Genomic DNA, 18,550 nt, shown 5'->3' on the forward strand with positions numbered 1-18,550 from the left:
CGCTTGGCTCCTGCATGGCTAGCTTTACACCAGAAATAACAACACAAAAACTGTATTCTTTTAAACACTGCTTGGCCCATTAACTCTAGCCCTTACAGGCTAATTCTCATATCCCAATCAACCCATCTCTAATAATATGTGTTGCATCAATCTTACTGGGAAAGTTTCTAGCCTACATCCATCCTGGGTCTGAGCTTCATGTGTCTGCCTCAGAGAGCAGAGCTATCGCGTCTGCTCGGGAGAGGGGAGCATGGCGTCTCTGAGCTCACTTCCTCTTTCTCCCAGCATTCTGTTCTGTTTATTCCACCCACCTATGTTCTAACCAATAAAATGGGCCAAGGCAGTTTCTTTATTTTTTAACCAATGACCTTCTGATGGGGGAGTGTCATATATCAATCTGTTGATTTCATTGATTAAGCAATAAAGAAACTGCTAGGCCCATTTGATAGGCCGACCCTTAGGTGGGTGGAGTAAACAGAGCAGAATGCTGGGAGAAAGAAGCTGAGTCAGGAGTCGCCATGGTTCTCCCACTCCAAGCAGATGCAGGTTAAGATCATTCCTGGTAAGCCAGCTCGTGGGCTACAGCAGATTATTAGAAATGGCCTAGTCTAGGTGCGAGAGCTAGCCTAGAAGAGGCTAGATAGAAATGGGCCAAGCGGTGTTTAAATGAATACAGTTTGTGTGTTGTTATTTCAGGGCATAAGCTAGCCGAGCAGGTGGCCAGGGTGCTGGGAATGCAGCGCCCCGCTGCCTCCTAATACTACAACCTTCCTCCATCAAAATCATATAATAGTACATTTAAGTCTAAATAATAAAATAGAAGAATCAGAATTGATTGATAATAAAAGTTTCATAACATGAAAATTAAACATTAGTGAAATACATTATTATAGTAAAATATATTTAGAGTCTAAAACAATTATTTAGATATTATAATATGCTACAAACACTTCATAATCTTTAACAAACTGATGTTATTGATTCATATGAATGGTAGAATATAAAACCTCAACTATCATAAATATGCTTGTGTAAATATAAGGCATTTTCTTTTTTTTTTTTTTTTTTTTTTTTGGATTTTTCGAGACTGGGTTTCTCCGTAGCTTTTGGTTCCTGTCCTGGAACTAGCTCTTGTAGCCCAGGCTGGCCTCGAACTCACAGAGATCCGCCTGCCTCTGCCTCCCGAGTGCTGGGATTAAAGGCGTGCGCCACCACCGCCCGGCTATAAGGCATTTTCTTAAAGTAATCTTTTATTTCTGAGTCTGCTCAAAGCTTCTTTTACATCCTTGTTCCTCAAACTGTAAATCAGAGGGTTTATCATGGGAATAATGAGGAGGTAAAAGACTGATGTCATTTTGTCTTGATCTAGAGAGTAGGCAGAGCTAGGTCTAAAATACATGAAGAGCATGGTCCCCTGGAAAATCCCAACTGCAGTCAGGTGGGAGGCACAGGTAGAGAAAGCCTTGAACCATCCCCCAGAAGAGCTGATCTTTACCACAGATGAGATGATGTAGCAGTAAGAAATGAGGACTCCTGAGATGGTGCTCAGTTCAATAAAACCAAAAAGAGCGAACAATACAAGTTCATTGAGCTGTGTGTCAGAGCAGGAAAGAAGTAAGACAGGAGGTAAATCACAAAAGAAGTGATTAATCTGAGTAGAGTCACAGAAACATAAGCTGAATGCCAATGAGGTATGTATCAAACCATCTACAGTTCCTATAAGGTAAATTCCAGTTAAGAACTGACAACAAACTTTACTAGACATGTCAATAGCATACATCAGAGGGTTGCTGATTGCTTTGTACCTATCAAAGGCCATCACTGCCAGAAGCATGCACTCAACATCTATAAAAATAGAGACAATCAAGAGTTGGAGAAAACAGCCAATAAATGAAATTGAATTTTCTCCAAGAAGGACTACCAGCATCTTGGGGCCAACTGCAGTGGAATAGCAGAGGTCAGACAAAGAGAGATGGCTGAGGAAGAAGTACATTGGTGTGTGAAGCTGAGGATCCATTCTGATTAATGTGATCATTCCTAGATTTGTCAGAAGAATAGTAAGGTAAACAATCAGAAATACTATGAACAAAGTTACTTTCATCTCTGGCTTGTTGGTAATCCCCAACAGAAGAAATTCAGGTGCAGATGAGCAGTTTCTCTTGTCCATTCTTCTTTATGCATGATCTAAATAGTTACAAAACTCATTAAGATAATGGATTTTTAGGGTTTTGTTTTAGGGTTTTGTTTTCTTTTGTATACAGATTTTAATGCAGAAAATATTCACATTCTTAGGCATACACCAGGTGCACAAGCACACTAAGAAAACAGCTAACATAAAATGCAGCAGTAATATAGTATGATCATTGAAAAGTCATCATAGAGGAGAATCATTATGTTTACTTTTACATTTATGTCTACATCCATCTATCTATCTATCTATCTATCTATCTGTCTGTCTGTCTATCTATCTATCTATCTATCATATATATATATATATATATATACCCACCTATCTACCTATCTATTTATATTTTTAAGACATGATCTATATGACTTGTCTTTATCTCCATCACTCATCATTCAGTAAAATGTGTGAATAAAAAATCCTCATTTATGATCTCACGTAGTGTGAAGAAAGTGAAAAAATTACAGACAAATTTAACATAAGATATATTTTATACAGTCTTATTATAGTCATAATCAGTATCATATTTTTATTACAAATTTTATATGTATCTATACATATTAGCAGACAAAAGATTAAGAGATTTGGGGTACTATTTCAGTTTTTTAGGTGTTTACATAAAGATGAAAAACAATTTCTTAGTACCTATCAATCATCACTAACTACTGTCTTTCTAAACTTTTTTATTTACTTAAATATGCTCAGATGACAAAACCTTTCACAAATAAACCAGAACTTGCAAGAAGTGGCAACAGTTGCTTATAGCAAATATTTTTGCTCAATTTAACTCTTAACTTGACTTTAAGATTTAGATGTAAATGCAAGTTAATTAGAAAAATTGTACAAACAAAATCTTTATATATTTAGTGTTTACTTGAGCAGTTCTATGTGAATTTTCTGGTTATTTTTGTGTTTTATTATTTTTATACAAAAAGTGGACAGAGGAGAGTGAGAGAGGACACATGGAAAAAGAATGAATCATAGAATAACAGTTTAAAGAGATACTTGATATTCTTTATATAGAACAAAGGAAGAAACAAATTCATTAACATATAATAATAAAATGTTGCTTGTAGATACTAAGTAGAATTTACCTAACTACCTAAGCAGAAATAAAGCTACTTATTTATTTTCTCTTGTACTTTAGATCATGTCCAGGAAAGACTATAATACTTTTTTCTTGTATTTTTTTACAAATAACCACTTAACCCACCTGTGACAAGAGAGTCTTCCTAGCCTTCCTGTTGTACTTGAAGATAAGTTCATCACATTTATATTCATCTGAGACTGTTGAGATTTAATTCTCCTGAGGCTCTGACTCTTCTGAGTTATTCCAATGTGATTAATTACACTCATCTCTCAGTGCTTTTCTTGCGAATATACAACCAATGCACCCATAGTTATCATATTCACTGCTTATCCTTGTCTGCATTTTTAGAGTGACATATTAATGGTGACAGACTTTTTTTTTAGAAATTTTAGTGAAATCAGTCACTCAATGAAACTGAAATTGAACTTTAAGCAATGGTGTCTACATTCTTCCTTATTTGTTTCGATTCTTCCATGTCCACGGCAATTTCACCCACAACCTACTTTAAAATGTGCTAATGTAAACTGTGAAAATAGTAACATTCCCACCTCTTCCTTCCTCCCTTCAAGCATTATTTCTATGTATCTCCTTCATTCTCTTTAAAAGTAATAGCCTGTTTTTTTAATTATTGTTACACACATGCACACATATGCAGACACATGCACCTGCATGTGCACATGTGTGAGAGCACACAGTTTTGAATCCATTCCATTTTGACTAAAGGTCAGAGAATTCAAACCTATTCTTGCTCCTCAAGGACAGATAGCAGGATATTTGGCCAACAGTGCGACTACTGGATGTCTTGCTACTCAAAGATTAAACAACAGGACTTAGGGCATGGTTACTAGGCGTTTTGAGATGTAAAGAGCTAATTAAGCTTGTTTCTTTCTTGTATTATGGGAAGGAGTCTTTTGCCTTCCCCTTTTAATTGGGGAACATAAGGACTATCAGTAATAAACCTGACGGTGTTACAGTATTCCCTGAAAGCCCTTCCAACTCTTACCTTCTGTCCCTTATATTTCTTTCCTCAATCCTCACTCCCCTTTTCAGGAACATGTGAAAAAGTTGGCCAGTCCAACACAAAGGCATGCTTGAATACAAAAATTGCATCTGCTCTCTCTGCATACCATTATTTGTATGCCTATTTTCAGGACTGAATATTTGGTACAGGGTAGCTAATTGTGTATTCTTTCCTGAGGAAAACTAATTTTTCCACTCTCAAGATTCTTTGTTTGTTTGTTTGTTGTCCAAGGTTTCTGTCCTGTCCAGTTCCTACAGTCGTTAAATTTCTAAGAAATCACACAGAGGTCCACATTACCTATAAACTGATTGGTCCATTAGCTCAGGCTTCTATTAACTCTTATAACTTATATTAGTCCATTATTCTTGTCTATGTTAGCCACGTGACTTGGTACATTTTTCAGCATGATAGTCACATCTTGCTTGCTCTGTGGCTGGATCAGGACTGCAGACTAGGACTTCCTTTTTCCCAGAATTCTCCTGTTCTCATTGACCTACCTCTACTTCCTGTCTGGTTGTCCTGCTGGGCTACTGGCCAATTAGCATTTATTTAAAGTATAATTGACAGAGTACAGACCATTGTCTCACATGATTTGTTTGTTTTCATATTTTGTTTTTTCGAGAAAGGATTTCTCTGTAGCTTTGGAGCTTGTCTTGCAACTTGCACTGTTGACCAGACTGGCTTCAAACTCATAGACATCTACTTATCTCTGTCTCCCAAGTATACACTCTCAGCATTCTTTAATTACATGTGTTTCTTTGTTTAGTGATGATGCCTCTTGTGATACCCCTGTCAATATTTGCATGTCTACTGGTGTATTCTTTGTTCAGGTCATGTTTATCCTGTCATGTCAGTGACATTTTATGAATATAGGTCCTGACATTCTCGGAGATCCAATGACAAAGTCAAATCATTTTTTCCTTTGACTTTTACAATCTTTCCACCCCTCTTTCACAATGGTTTCTGAGTCTGAGGTGCAGGAGATGTATTGTGGTTGATTCAGTTGAGATAAGCTGACACAATTCTCCATTTTGATTTTTTATAATTTTCTATAATTGGCTCTGCTACAAAGATAATTTACCTTTTAAAAAAATCAAGTTTCTGATTTTTACTCTTAATGTTCTCTGTCCAAGAAACCAAACATTTTGATTGATTGTAATAGTATCAAAGAGTTCCACAGTACTCTGGATTGGTTTATTTATTTAGGGATAAACTCACAGTAAGGATAGCAATCTGCAGTCTTCTGTATGAGCTGGGAACTTTAAGTGAATCCAGCAGAAAAAGGGGCATACTTTTCATCTGAACTTTTAGTACATGAGACCATACCCAAAATGGGCTAGTATCTTAAAAACTATTGACAGAAGGAGTTCCCACAACAGTCAGTAGTCCTTTACCAGTGCTGATGGTATAAGAAAACCCTACAGTGTGCCTGATCATGGTTCACTGTGGAAACCTGAAAGACATTGAGTATCATACCCAGACATGAAGAGTGCATCCATAGATATGCTCACACAAGAATAAAAGTACCATACGCGCACGCCTATATCAGTATCTTTTTTGACTCCAATTTCCTTTCATAGGGACACCCAGAGCAATGGATAACACCATTTATATTCTGAAGGGGTTGTACAATACCTTCTACTAAGCAGCCTCCCATATGACAATATCCTCTGGAATGCTGGCCAAACACATACATAACTGTTTCCATAGGCTTTAGTTGTCTAAGAACAGTCAAATTGAAAGCCAATTGCCAATATCATATTTTATTGAGGAAATAAATTTAAAAAGCCATTTCTCGCCCCTCACCAGAAGAACTTTACCAGTGAGCATGAAATAACAATTTTAAAGAATAATTACTTCAATGTGGAAAAAATTGCACATCATCACTAATTAACCAACCTTTGTATTTGAGCGATAAATCAAAGAAAAAGAAGTGACATTACATGGAAAATAACAAATTATCCTTTAGATCTCCAGAAATTAAATTGATGCTTTCTATTTCTACTATTCACTATTTACATATTATTCCCAAAGAATGGAGTTGTAGTCCACTATTTGGACATAAAAAATTATTCATCTGGTACAAATATTTTTGATACAATAATGGGATATCAAAATATTGGAATATCAATTTGTAGATAGATTATATAGTGCACAGAAAATCCAAAAACACTTAATACTTATTTTCTATGCTTTGTAAAATAAAATTAGAGTAGACTGTGATGCATATCACATATGTCCAAACAGATCATAACATTTAATTCTTCATAACATTTCATCTTCAGCAACAAGAATGAAGGACAAAAGTCATATGTACAAACACAATTAAAAAATTTTAAGGCCAACACCCTAAGTGTATTTAATGACTTGACACTTCTACTGTCTTTATGACACATATAAGAGATGTTATTTTAGAAATTAAGTGTGGAAGGAAATAATGAGAGGAAAAAATTGAAGACATAAAAAGAGTGATTTTAGGTACAACAAAGTATGTAATATTCTGTCTCATTAGAACAGCATCTGTCAGAGTTTCCATGTCAGGCTTTAATTTCCTAAAGTATTCCACCAAGCAATATATTTATCAAAATAACAAATTCAGAAAGATGATTTCATAAGTCAGATATGTTTTGTTTTACAGTTTGAAGTCTCTCTTCACTTATTCCACAATCATTGTAATGTCTAATTTTGACTGCCAGTTTGACAGCTTTGAAATCAAGTAAAACTAAAGCAGCCAGGTTTATCTGCAGGAGATAGTTTCAATAACGTCATGTAAGGTATGAAGGCTCACCCTAAATTTGGGACATACATTCTGGGGACATCCCACCTAAAATGGCAATGATGAAGGTAGATACATGCCCGATTTCTCTTACTTCTAAAGGCAAGTTCATCTATCTTGTTCCTGAGGCATTCCTTCACTGGCAGCCAAACCTGCTTCTTCAGATGCAAATGGAGAATGAAGACCAGCTGAATCATTCAGCTGTGTAGATTAAACAAATACCAGATTCTTTCAGTCAGACACACCCATTGTTGAACTAGTTGCACCACAACCTGTATGTCAGTATAATAATTCCCTTTTGGAATAAATACGTGCATACATACATACATACGTTCTCTCTGTTATTTTCCTCTTCCTCTAAGGAAGTCTGACTAATGCAATCACTTTAACAGATAAATGGCTACACCTATGTGGATACAAGTATGGTTTACATGCCTTAATAAATAGGATATGTTGTAGTATGAGGGGCGGGGCTGCGTCCCCAACACCCCAGCCGCCTGCTCGGCTAGCTTATGTCCGAAATAATTACATGGAAACTTGTATTCATTTAATCACTGCTTGGCCCATTTCTATCTAGCCTCTTCTAGGCTAATTCTCACATATTAATTTAGCCCATTTCTAATCATCTGTGTAGCACCCCTAGGTGCGCTTACCGGGAAGATTCTAGCCTATGTCCATCCTGGGTCGGAGCTTCATGCGTCTGCCTGGGAGTTGGGAGCATGGCATCTCTCTGAGGTGTCTGCTCCTGAGAGGAGAGCTGTCGAGTCTGACCTCACTTCCTCTTCCTCCCAGCGTTCTGTTCTGTTCATTCCTCCCACAGGGCCAAGCAGTTTCTTTATTGCTTAACCAATGAAATCAACAGATTGATATATGACACTCCCACATCAATATGTTTATAGAATAAGGCTTATTTCCATGAATACAACATCTTCTAAGTTAGTGACGATAACTTGCCACACCATTTGTTATTTTAATGTATTCCTCTGAATGAATTCTGCCAAGAATGTCAATTGTCTCCACATCTTTCTGACTTTTTTACAGAAAATGGCATACTTGAGGTCAAGGTCGCTTTTCAGAGGTAGATCACAGTTCTGGAAGATGGTAATCTAAAGTCAGTGATCTGCACATGGTGTCAGGAGAAAGCCTGGAATTTGGTTCATAGATTTACCATTTCTTAGTGTCCTCATTTGGTATGAGACACCAAGAGTCTTTGATTTTATAGAGGAGCACAAATTTCTTCGCTAGAGGATACCTTCATGATTTTTATCACTTCCTATAGTTCTTGCATGCCAATATCATAGTTAAGTGGATTGATTGTCAACACAGGAAATTTAATATGAGTTTTGGTTAAACAAATCATATTAACGGTTAATGGTTATGTTAATAGTCTAATGGAAACAAGTCCTTCACTACTAATTATTAATTCATCAGGGTTTTTAAAAATTCTACCTTGATACCTTTTTTAAAATAGAGTACTCTATATTCTGAAAGTAAATAAATGAGTAAGACACATACATTGGTCTCAACCTGCTTCTTATTATTAAACTTCAGCACACATACTTAGTAAATTAAAAAACTGATATTATCAATTTTGTTTTGTACAGTAGAAAGCCAATAGACATGATACATTTCTGTGTAGTCAATAAATTCCCTTAGAACCACATTTTATTTCTGAGCCTGACCAGGGCTTCTTTCACATCCTTGTTCCTCAAGCTGTAAATCAGAGGGTTTATTGTGGGAATAATGAGGAGGTAAAAGACTGATGTCATTTTGTCTTGGTCTAGAGAGTAGGCAGAACTAGGTCTGAAATACATGAAGAGCATGGTCCCCTGGAAAATCCCAACTGCAGTCAGGTGAGAGGCACAGGTAGAGAAAGCCTTGGAACGACCCCCAGCAGAGCTGATCTTTAAAACTGAGGAGATAATGTAGCAGTAGGAGATAAGGACCCCTGAAATGGTGCTCAGTTCAATGAAACCAAAAAGGGTGAACAATACCAGTTCATTGACCTGTGTATCAGAACAGGAAAGTAATAAAACAGCAGGAAAATCACAGAAGAATTGATTAATATATGTAGAGCCACAGAAACATAAGCTGAATGTCAATGAAGTATGTATCAAGCCATCTATAGTTCCCAACAGATAAATTCCAGTTAAGAACTGGTAACAAACTCTACTGGACATGTCCACAGCATACATCAGAGGGTTGCTGATGGCTTTGTACCTATCAAAGGCCATCACTGCCAGAAGCATGCACTCAATATCTATAAAGATACATACTAATAAGAATTGCAGGAAGCAGGCTACAAAGGAGATTGGATTATTCTCTGCGAGAAGGTCCAACAGCATCTTTGGTCCCACTGCGGTGGAATAGGATAAGTCAGAGAAGGCCAGGTGGCTGAGGAAGAAGTACATTGGTGTATGAAGCTGGGAATCCATTCTGATCAAAATGATCATTCCAACATTTGACAGCAGAATAATAATATAAACAATAAGAAACACAAGAAATAAAACCCCTTTCATGTCAGGGTTACTGGAAATTCCCAGGAGGAAAAAGTCGGGTAATAAAGAGCAGTTTTCCATTTCCATTCTTCATTTTTCGCGGTCTAAATGATTACAGAAATTTTCAGTGTCATGATATATTAGACTTTTTATTTCTCAATATGGTATTGTATAATAAACTCAGGAAAATGTAATATAATTGCTAAATGGAATGATATGTTGAGATATTTGTGTATGATGTACACTAAGAAAACTGGCTCAGTACATAGCAGCATTTTCATTAACAAAAAACCCACTAAATTAGGTACATAATCAACATTCTTTGAAATATATACATATATTTCATTTTCTTTCTGACTTGCCTAGAAATCTGACACTCATTTTTAGGCAATGTATTTGAAATAAATAGGATATTATACAGATTTAATATAATAGAATATTTAATGACCAATAAAGCCATACAGAACATCTCGTCACTTAATCAAAAGCATCATTGTCATTATATTTGCTGCATTCACTATTCTATTTGTTACAAGTTAGTTATGAAACAAAATCAACTTTTCAGGGAGTCATAAAACCAAATTAATGTGGAATTGTGTTAAAATTCTACTTATTTGATTAATATTTAAACATGACCAGCTACTCCCTTTCACTGGAAAAACCAATCTTTCCAACTTTTCAAATTCTATGTAAGTCAAATAAAAGTAGCAGAATATACTAAACACTCACTAGAACATGTCCCTGATTATTAGGATACAGATTTTATGACACTACAGAATCAGAATAATCTATGTGTTTTTTATTCCTCAACTGACTTCCTCATATGTTCAATAAAAGCAAAATTTTATTTTTATTCTGTCTTAAGCCATAAGTGTACCTGAAATAAGGCAGTCTTGCTGTCATTTCTCTAGTGCAGATGGACCAGGTTGATCACATTTATTTTCAATAATACTATTGCAATTAAATTCTCTTGAGGTTCTTTCTTCCCATCATCATATAAACCTAACATGACTAATTAGTGTCTGGGCTCAGGAGATTTTTTTTTTCCTGGGCATCCTGAGACAACCATCCCTATGGCTGTTATTTCAACTCCTCACGCGTCAATCAATTTGATAATTTATGTTGACCAGAATTTTTAGTAGAATGAGACACATAATAAAACTAAAATTGACCTTTTATTAGCAATTTCCATATTCTTTATTATTTATCACAACTTGTCCATTTCTTAGACTACTTCCCCAAAATTCAATTTTGAAAAATTAACAACCTTATAGACTCTTTACTTTATTTGATTTTCATTGTATATTCTTTTCATATAATATTTTATCAGGATTTCCTCTCCCAGAAATCCTTCGAGGTCCTTCCCACCTCTTCAGCCATGCAATTCTATGTTCTTTCCTTCTTTTTCTCATTAGAATACAAACAAGCAAAAAGTTAAAATAACAGATTCTTTAAAAACCAAAGAAACACACAAATACAAGCAAAAACCATATGAAAAAAAATAATATAAAAGTGAAAGAGCAACAAGACCCTCCCCAACAAGAAAGATCAAACAAAGCAGTATGTAACAAAAGATCTCCAATAATATCATTGAATTAATTTTGTTTCGTCCATCTACTGCTGGGAATAGGGTCAACTCTTAAGAGGATTTAATATAACCAGTGAGACTCTATTGGAGAAAGCTATTTTCTTTTTTGCAAGCAAGTTTCAATTGCACACAGATTCTTGGTGAAGGGCGGAAGCCCATGTATATTTCCTCCTGTCAGAGTTTGAACATCATCTGGTTTGAACCTGTGCCTGATGCCACATTTTCTGTGAGTTCAGATGTGTATCAGTCATTTTGTGTCTAAAAGACACTGTTTCCTTTGAGGCACCCATCCTGCAGAGGCTCTCAAGCTCCTAAGGGGAGAAATTTGATAAAGACTTCTTGTTTACGACAGAGTTTTCTAAAATCTCCCAGTCTCTAAACCTTGTCCAATTGTGTGTATCTGTGTTAGTTTCCATCTACTCTTAGAGGAAACTTCTCTGATGATGGCTGAGGGAGGCACTGATCCCTCTCTCTCTCTCTCTCTCTCTATATATATATATATATATATATATATATATATATATATGTGTGTGTGTGTATGTGTGTGTGTGTGTGTGTGTGTGTGTGTGTGTGTGTGTGATTAAGAGTCATTTTATTGCTATGTTTCTTTAGCAGAACAAAAGTATTTGGTTTCACCCTAGGCCCCTGGACTATCTAGTCTAAAGGCTGATAGCTTCACAGTGTCACAGACAGTATCAGATATTTTAGCCTAATTCTTGACACTATTTGTGTGTACATTTCTCTCACAGTTATGTATTCCACTTCTCCCTAGTATATCTGTTAAGTTTTGTTTCTAGGATGTTAGGGTTTTTAATACTTCAGTTAGTTGTGTGTTTTCCATTATCTACATGCCTTTTTTTAATTTATTTATTTATTAAAGATTTCTGTCTCTTCCCAGCCACCGCCTCCCATTTCCCTCCCCCTCCCCTAATTAAGTCCCCCCCCTCAGCCCGAAAAGCAATCAGGGTTCCCTGTCCTGTGGGAAGTCCAAGGAACCCCCCACCTCTATCCAGGTCTAGTAAGTTGAGCATCCAAACTGCCTAGGCTCCCACAAAGCCAGTACGTGCAGTAGGATCAGAAACCCAGTGCCATTGTTCTTGAGTTCTCAGTAGTCCTCATTGTCCGTTATGTTCAGAGAGTCCGGTTTTATCCCAGGCTTTTCCAGACCCAGGCCAGCTGGTCTTGGTGAGTTCCCAGTAGAACATCCCCATTGTCTCAGTGTGTGGGTGCACCCCTCATGGTCCTGAGTTCCTTGCTCGTGCTCTCTCTCCTTCTGCTCCTGATTTGGACCTTGAGAATTCAGTCCTGTGCTCCAATGTGGGTCTCTGTCTCTGTCTCCTTTCATCGCTTGCTGAAGGTTAATATTCAGGAGGATGCCTATATGTTTTTCTTTGGGTTCTCCTTATTTAGCTTCTCTAGGATCACTAATTATAGGCTCAATGCCCTTGGTTTATGGCTAGAAACCAAATATGAGTGAGTACATCCCATGTTCCTCTTTTTGTGTCTGGCTTACCTCACTCAGGATAGTGTTTTCTATTTCCATCCATTTGTATGCAAAATTCAAGAAGTCCTTGTTTCTTACTGCTGAATAATACTCTAATATGTATATATTCCATACTTTCTTCATCCATTCTTCCGTTGAAGGGCATCTAGGTTGTTTCCAGGTTCTGGCTATGACAAACAATGCTGCTATGAACATAGTAGAGCATATACTTTTGTTGTATGATAAGGCCTCTCTTGGGTATATTCCCAAGAGTGGTATTGCGGGGTCCAGGGGTAAGTTGATCCCAAATTTCCTGAGAAACCGCCACACTGCTTTCCAAAGTGGTTGCACAAGTTTGCATTCCCACCAGCAATGGATGAGTGTACCCCTTTCTCCACAACCTCTCCAACAAAGGCTATCATTGGTGTTTTTGATTTTCGCCATTCTGACAGGTGTAAGATGGTATCTTAAAGTTGTCTTGATTTGCATTTCCCTGATCGCTAAGGAAGTTGAGCATGACCTTAAGTGTCTTTTGGCCATTTGAAGTTCTTCTGTTGAGAATTCTCTGTTCAGCTCAATGCCCCATTTTATAATTGGGTTGGTTAGCCTTTTACAGTCTAGTTTCTTGAGTTCTTTATATATTTTGGAGATCAGACCTTTGTCAGTTGCGGGGTTGGTGAAGATCTTCTCCCAGTTAGTGGGTTGCCTTTGTGTCTTAGCGACAGTGTCCTTTGCTTTACAGAAGCTTCTCAGTCTCAGGAGGTCCCATTTATTAAATGAGGTCCTTAATGTCTGTGCTGCTGGGGTTGTATGTAAGAAGTGGTCTCCTGTGCCCATGTGTTGTAGAGTACTTCCCACTTTCTCAATAATCAACTTTATATGGAAAAACAAAAAACCCAGGATAGCCAAAACAATCTTATACAACAAAGGATCATCTGGAGGCATTACCATCCCTGACTTCAAACTCTACTACAGAGCTACAGTATTGAAAACAGCTTGGTATTGGCATAAAAACAGAGAAGTCGACCAATGGAATCGAATAGAAGACCCTGACATTAACCCACAACCCTATGAACACCTGATTTTTGATAAAGGAGCTAAAAGTATACAATGGAAAAAAGAGAGCATCTTCAACAAATTGTGCTGGCAAAACTGGATGTCAACCTGTAGAAGAATGAAAATAGATCCATATCTATCACCATGCACAAAACTCAAGTCCAAATGGATTAAAGACCTCAATATCAGTCTGAACACACTAAACCTGATAGGCACCAGACCTCATTACAGATGGTTGTGAGCCACCATGTCATTGCTGGGAATTGAACTCAGGACCTCTGGAAGAGCAGGCAATGCTCTTAACCTCTGAGCCATCTCTCCAGCCCATGGGGTGGCTTTTGAACTAACCAAGATGACTGGTTCCATATCTGGCAGAGAGGCAGGTGGATCTCTGGGAGTTTGAGGCCAGCTCTTTGTTGACAAGAGCTAGTTCCAAAGACAGGCTCCAAAGCAACAGAGAAATCCTGCCTTGGAAATCAAAACAAGAACACAAACCAAAAAAAAAAAAATAATAATAAAACATAAATTAAATGAGAGAGAGAGAGAGAGAGAGAGAGAGAGAGAGAGAGAGAGAAAGAAATGTTGATTTGTCGATTTACAGACAAGAAATAAGAAAAAACAAAACCATAATACAAAACCATAATGTTACCAAGATGACAGCCTGGTTTATATAATGAGTTAAAGGTATTATACAGAGAAACCCTGCACCAAAAAAATAATAATAATAAAAGAAGAAAACAGAAAAAAAAACAAAGGAAGAAAAAAAACAAGGAAAAAGGATGGAAGGAAGGAAGGAAGAAAAAACAGGTGTTTTCCTTTTTTTTTCTTTGTTTATCTCAGGTTATTTTATTTTAATTTTTTTTTAATTGCAGCAGCAGCAGTATATTTTGGGCAGCTGCCTAGCTGGGTAATGGTGGCAGCACATTTCTTTATTCTCAGCCCTCAGAAATCAGGAGAGGCAGAGGCAGGCAGATCGCTGTGAGTTTGAGGCCACCTTGTTCTGCAGTGTGAGTTTCAGGACAGGCAAAAGGACAGACACAGAGAAACCCTGTCTTGGGGGAAAAAAGTGTGTTTAGTGCAGGCCTTTAATTCCGGCACTAGGAAGCAGAGGTAGAGGCAGGGGCAGCTAGATCTCTGTGAGTCTGAGGCCAGCCTTGTCTACAAAGTGAGTTCCAGGGCAAACACAGGGAACCTCTATGTAGAAAAAACCACAAATAAACTAATAATAATAATAATAATAATAATCTAAGAGCTCAATTAATTGACTTCACCCACAATTCAAAAATAAAAAAAAAGAGTGTGTCTGACTGATCAGTGAAAGGACTATGTGGGCCAAGGGGCTGCCACAATTATGGCTTGGTGAGAGGGAGGAACTGAGAGAGGGAGGGAGGGAGGGAGGCCTGCTTTCTTGGGGTTCTTTTTTGGTAGTTGTGTTTGTACAACCCCACACCCCACTTCTCATACTAAATACCGAGTCTGAGAAAATTAAAACAGCCGTGGAAAAATTCCCACTTGGATATCTGTTCCTGCCCTGTAAAACAAGAACCACAACAAAAATATCCATATCTAAGCAGACGAATTAAGTTGTAGCCTCACCCTTTAAAGGTTTAGCAAGGAGTTCTAGCTGTTGGGAAGGGCTGGTGACCTTGAACTTTACTAGTCTCTTAAATCTGCCCTCTCACTTTTACCAGGTGCCCTCAGGGGACAGGAGTGGAGGCCAGGGCCCTTGCTACAGGAGATTTCCTAGATCACCTACAGGCGCTTAGGATTCCTGGGTCTGCTTAGAGAAAGACACACGATACAGGAGACACAGAGAAAAAAAAATTTTTTTTTTTTTTTTTTTTTCTGAGACAAGGATTCTCTGTAGCTTTGGCACCTGTCCTGGAACTGTAGACGACCAGGCTGGCCTCAAACTCACAGAGATCTGCCTGCCTCTGTCTGCCACAGAGAAAATTACAACAGCCATGGAATAATATGAAAAATTCTGATTTATGCCAGGCGGTGGTGGCGCACGCCTTTAATCCCAGCACTTGGGAGGCAGAGGCAGGCAGATCTCTGTGAGTTCGAGACCAGCCTGGTCTACAAGAGCTAGTTCCAGGACAGTCTCCAAAACCACAGAGAAACCCTGTCTCAAAAAACCAAAATAAATAAATAAATAAATAAATATAATAAAAATAAAATAAAATGTTAAAAAAAAATCTGACTTTGATATCATTTCCAGGAATACTGATGCAGTGAATTATTTGGAGCATTTTCACTTCAGACAGAAAAAAATAAAAATGTCATTTTATTGATTTCTTTTAGAGGGTCTCTTTCCCACCAGGATGGTTTGCACTTGCTGGGTTTTGAAGATGATCTCCTGATCCTTGTATTCCCAGTTCCTGAGTGCTGCCGGCAGGACAGACATGGGCTCACTATACATTCGAGTTTTTGATGCAGTACTGAGAACCTGGAGCCCAAAGGACAAGGCTTCAGCTTCCCCTGCCCCTCTGACATAAGCCAGATACATAAATGATTACCCAGATTTTATTTAAATCTCTCAGTGTGGCTTGTGTATGTGGGGGAGACAGGGAAGGTATCACATTTCAAAACATTTTCATAACTGCACTTAGCACTGCATTCTTTTCCGTTTATTTTACTTTTATTTGAGAGTGTTTCCAATTGTGTAGGACTTAGTTAAATTTCTTAAGGAATTTTTTATGATTTATTTAACTTTATTTTATGTGCAATGGTCTGAAGATGTCAGATCACCCAGAAACTACTGAATTTACAATCACTATGAGCTGTCATGCAGGTGCTGGGAATTGAACCCAATTTCTCTGGACGAGCCACGAAACTAGCTCTCCGGGCTCTTAATTTAAAAGTTTATTCATGTGTCTCTGGATGTGCCTGTGCCTGTGTTTGGTTTGTGTGTGTGTTGTGGGGGTGGGGGTGGGGGGTGGCTTTTGACCTCACCAGACAAAGGCATTCAAGAGCACTGGCTCCATATTTAGCAGAAATAGGATCTCTGGGAGTTTTAGGACAGCCTGGTCTACAAGAAAGGAGCTAGTTTTAAGAACAGTCTCCAAAGCAGCAGAGAAACCCTGTCTCATAAAGCAAAACACAAAACCAAATATACATAAATATAGATAGATAGATAGATAGATAGATAGATAGATAGATAGATGACAGCTAGGGCTGTTACACAGAGAGACCATGCCTCAAGAATTAACTATTAAAAGAAGGAAAAAAAAAGCAAGAGAGCAAGAAAGCAAAAAATCAAGTAAGCAAGATGATAAAACACCTCCAAGATCAGGGAGACCAAAGCAGGCAGATCACTGTGAGTTTAAGGCTACTTTGTTCTGCACATTGAGATTCAGGTTAGGCAAAGTGACACAGAGAAACCCTGTTTTCAAAAAAAAAATGTGTTTAGTGTACGCCTTTAATGCCAGCACTAGAAGGCAGAGGCAGGCGGATCTCTGTTAGTCTGAGGCCAGTCTTGTTTACAAAGTGAGTTCCAGGGCACACAAGGATACACAAGGAAACCGCGTGTTGCAAAACCACAAATAAACAAACAAATAAAGAGATAATAACAATAAAAATATTTGAGAGTTCAAATAATTGACCTCATCCACAATAAAAAAATATAAAAATAAAAATATCAAAAGCTCTTGAATGGGGGCTGGAGAGATGGCTCAGCGGTTAAGAGCATTGCCTGCTCTTCCAAAGGTCCTGAGTTCAATTCCCAGCAACCACATGGTGGCTCACAACCATCTGTAATGGGGTCTGGTGCTCTCTTCTGGCCTTCAGACATACACAGAGAAAGAATATTGTATACATAATAAATAAATATTTATTTAAAAAATGCATTTGAACGCATCGGCACAGGAGACCGCTTCCTAAATCTAACTCCAGTACAGAATATCGTCACTAACCCCACATCAGACAGAGGTCTGATCTCCAAAATATACAAAGAACTCAAGACATTGGTCATTTCAAGAACAAATAATCCAATTCACAAAATGGAGGTACAGACCTAAACAGAGAACTCTCAACCGAGAAATCTAAAATGGCTGAAAGACACTTAAGGAAATGTTCAACATCCTTAGTCATCAGAGATAGGTAAATCAAAACAGCTCTGAGATTCCACTTTATACCTGTAAGGATGGCCAAGATCAAAAACACTGATGACAACTTATGCTGGAGAGGATGTGGGGAAAAGGGAACACTGCTGCATTGCTGGTGGGAATGCAAGCTGGTACAGCCCCCTTTGGATGTCAGTGTGGCGATTTCTCAGAAAATTAGGAAACAACCTTCCTCAAGACCCAGCAATACCACTTTTAGGTATATATGTAAAGGATGCTCAATTGTGCCACAAGGACATGGGCTCAACTATGTTCATAGCAGCATTGTTTGTCATAGCCAGAACCTGGAAGTAGCCTAAATGCCCTCTGACTGAAGAATGGATGAGGAAAATGTGGTATACTTACACAATGGAGTACTTACTACACAGCAGAAAAGAATAATGACATCTTGAATTTTGCAGGCAAATGGATGAAGCTAGGAAACATCATTTTGAGGAAAGTAACCCAGACCCTAAAAGACAATTACCACATATACTCACTCATAAGTGATTTTTAAACATAAAGCTCACAAATCACAATCCCGGAGAACCTAGACAACAATGAGGACCCTAAGAGAGACATACATAGATCTAAAATACATGAGTAGTAGAAAAAGACAAGATCTCCTGAGAGCATGGGAACCTTGGGAGAGGGTGGAAGGGGAGACATGGAAGAGAGCAAAGAAAAATGTAGAGCTTAACAAAAATAAATATAAGAAACAAAGGCGGGTGGTGGTGGCACATTCTTTTA

At 37.8% G+C, this 18,550-nt stretch overlaps 2 protein-coding genes across 2 annotated transcripts; both read right to left on the reverse strand.

The window, feature by feature from the left end:
- Window positions 1-1,237: 1,237 nt before the first annotated feature.
- On the reverse strand, window positions 1,238-3,661 carry LOC121458864 (olfactory receptor 5W2-like). The gene is made up of 2 exons (XM_041668188.1): window positions 3,648-3,661; window positions 1,238-2,171 (listed from the first exon to the last, which is right to left on the reverse strand). The coding sequence occupies exon 2, from the start codon at window positions 2,165-2,167 to the stop codon at window positions 1,238-1,240; it is 930 nt and encodes a 309-aa protein (XP_041524122.1). The 5' UTR covers window positions 2,168-2,171; window positions 3,648-3,661.
- Window positions 3,662-8,724: 5,063 nt separating this feature from the next.
- Window positions 8,725-9,657, reverse strand: LOC121458858 (olfactory receptor 5W2-like). Its single transcript, XM_041668183.1, has one exon. The coding sequence runs from the start codon at window positions 9,655-9,657 to the stop codon at window positions 8,725-8,727; it is 933 nt and encodes a 310-aa protein (XP_041524117.1).
- Window positions 9,658-18,550: the final 8,893 nt, after the last annotated feature.

The sequence above is a fragment of the Microtus oregoni genome, unplaced genomic scaffold (assembly GCF_018167655.1).
Source record: "Microtus oregoni isolate MIOR12 unplaced genomic scaffold, Mior012 000018F_ref0000195, whole genome shotgun sequence".
Lineage (NCBI taxonomy): Eukaryota > Metazoa > Chordata > Mammalia > Rodentia > Cricetidae > Microtus > Microtus oregoni.

Bases quoted from the DNA above. Each gene is read 5' to 3' on its own strand.
- LOC121458864 (XM_041668188.1), bottom strand. From the start codon at position 2,167: ATGGACAAGAGAAACTGCTCATCTGCACCTGAATTTCTTCTGTTGGGG.
- LOC121458858 (XM_041668183.1), bottom strand. From the start codon at position 9,657: ATGGAAATGGAAAACTGCTCTTTATTACCCGACTTTTTCCTCCTGGGA.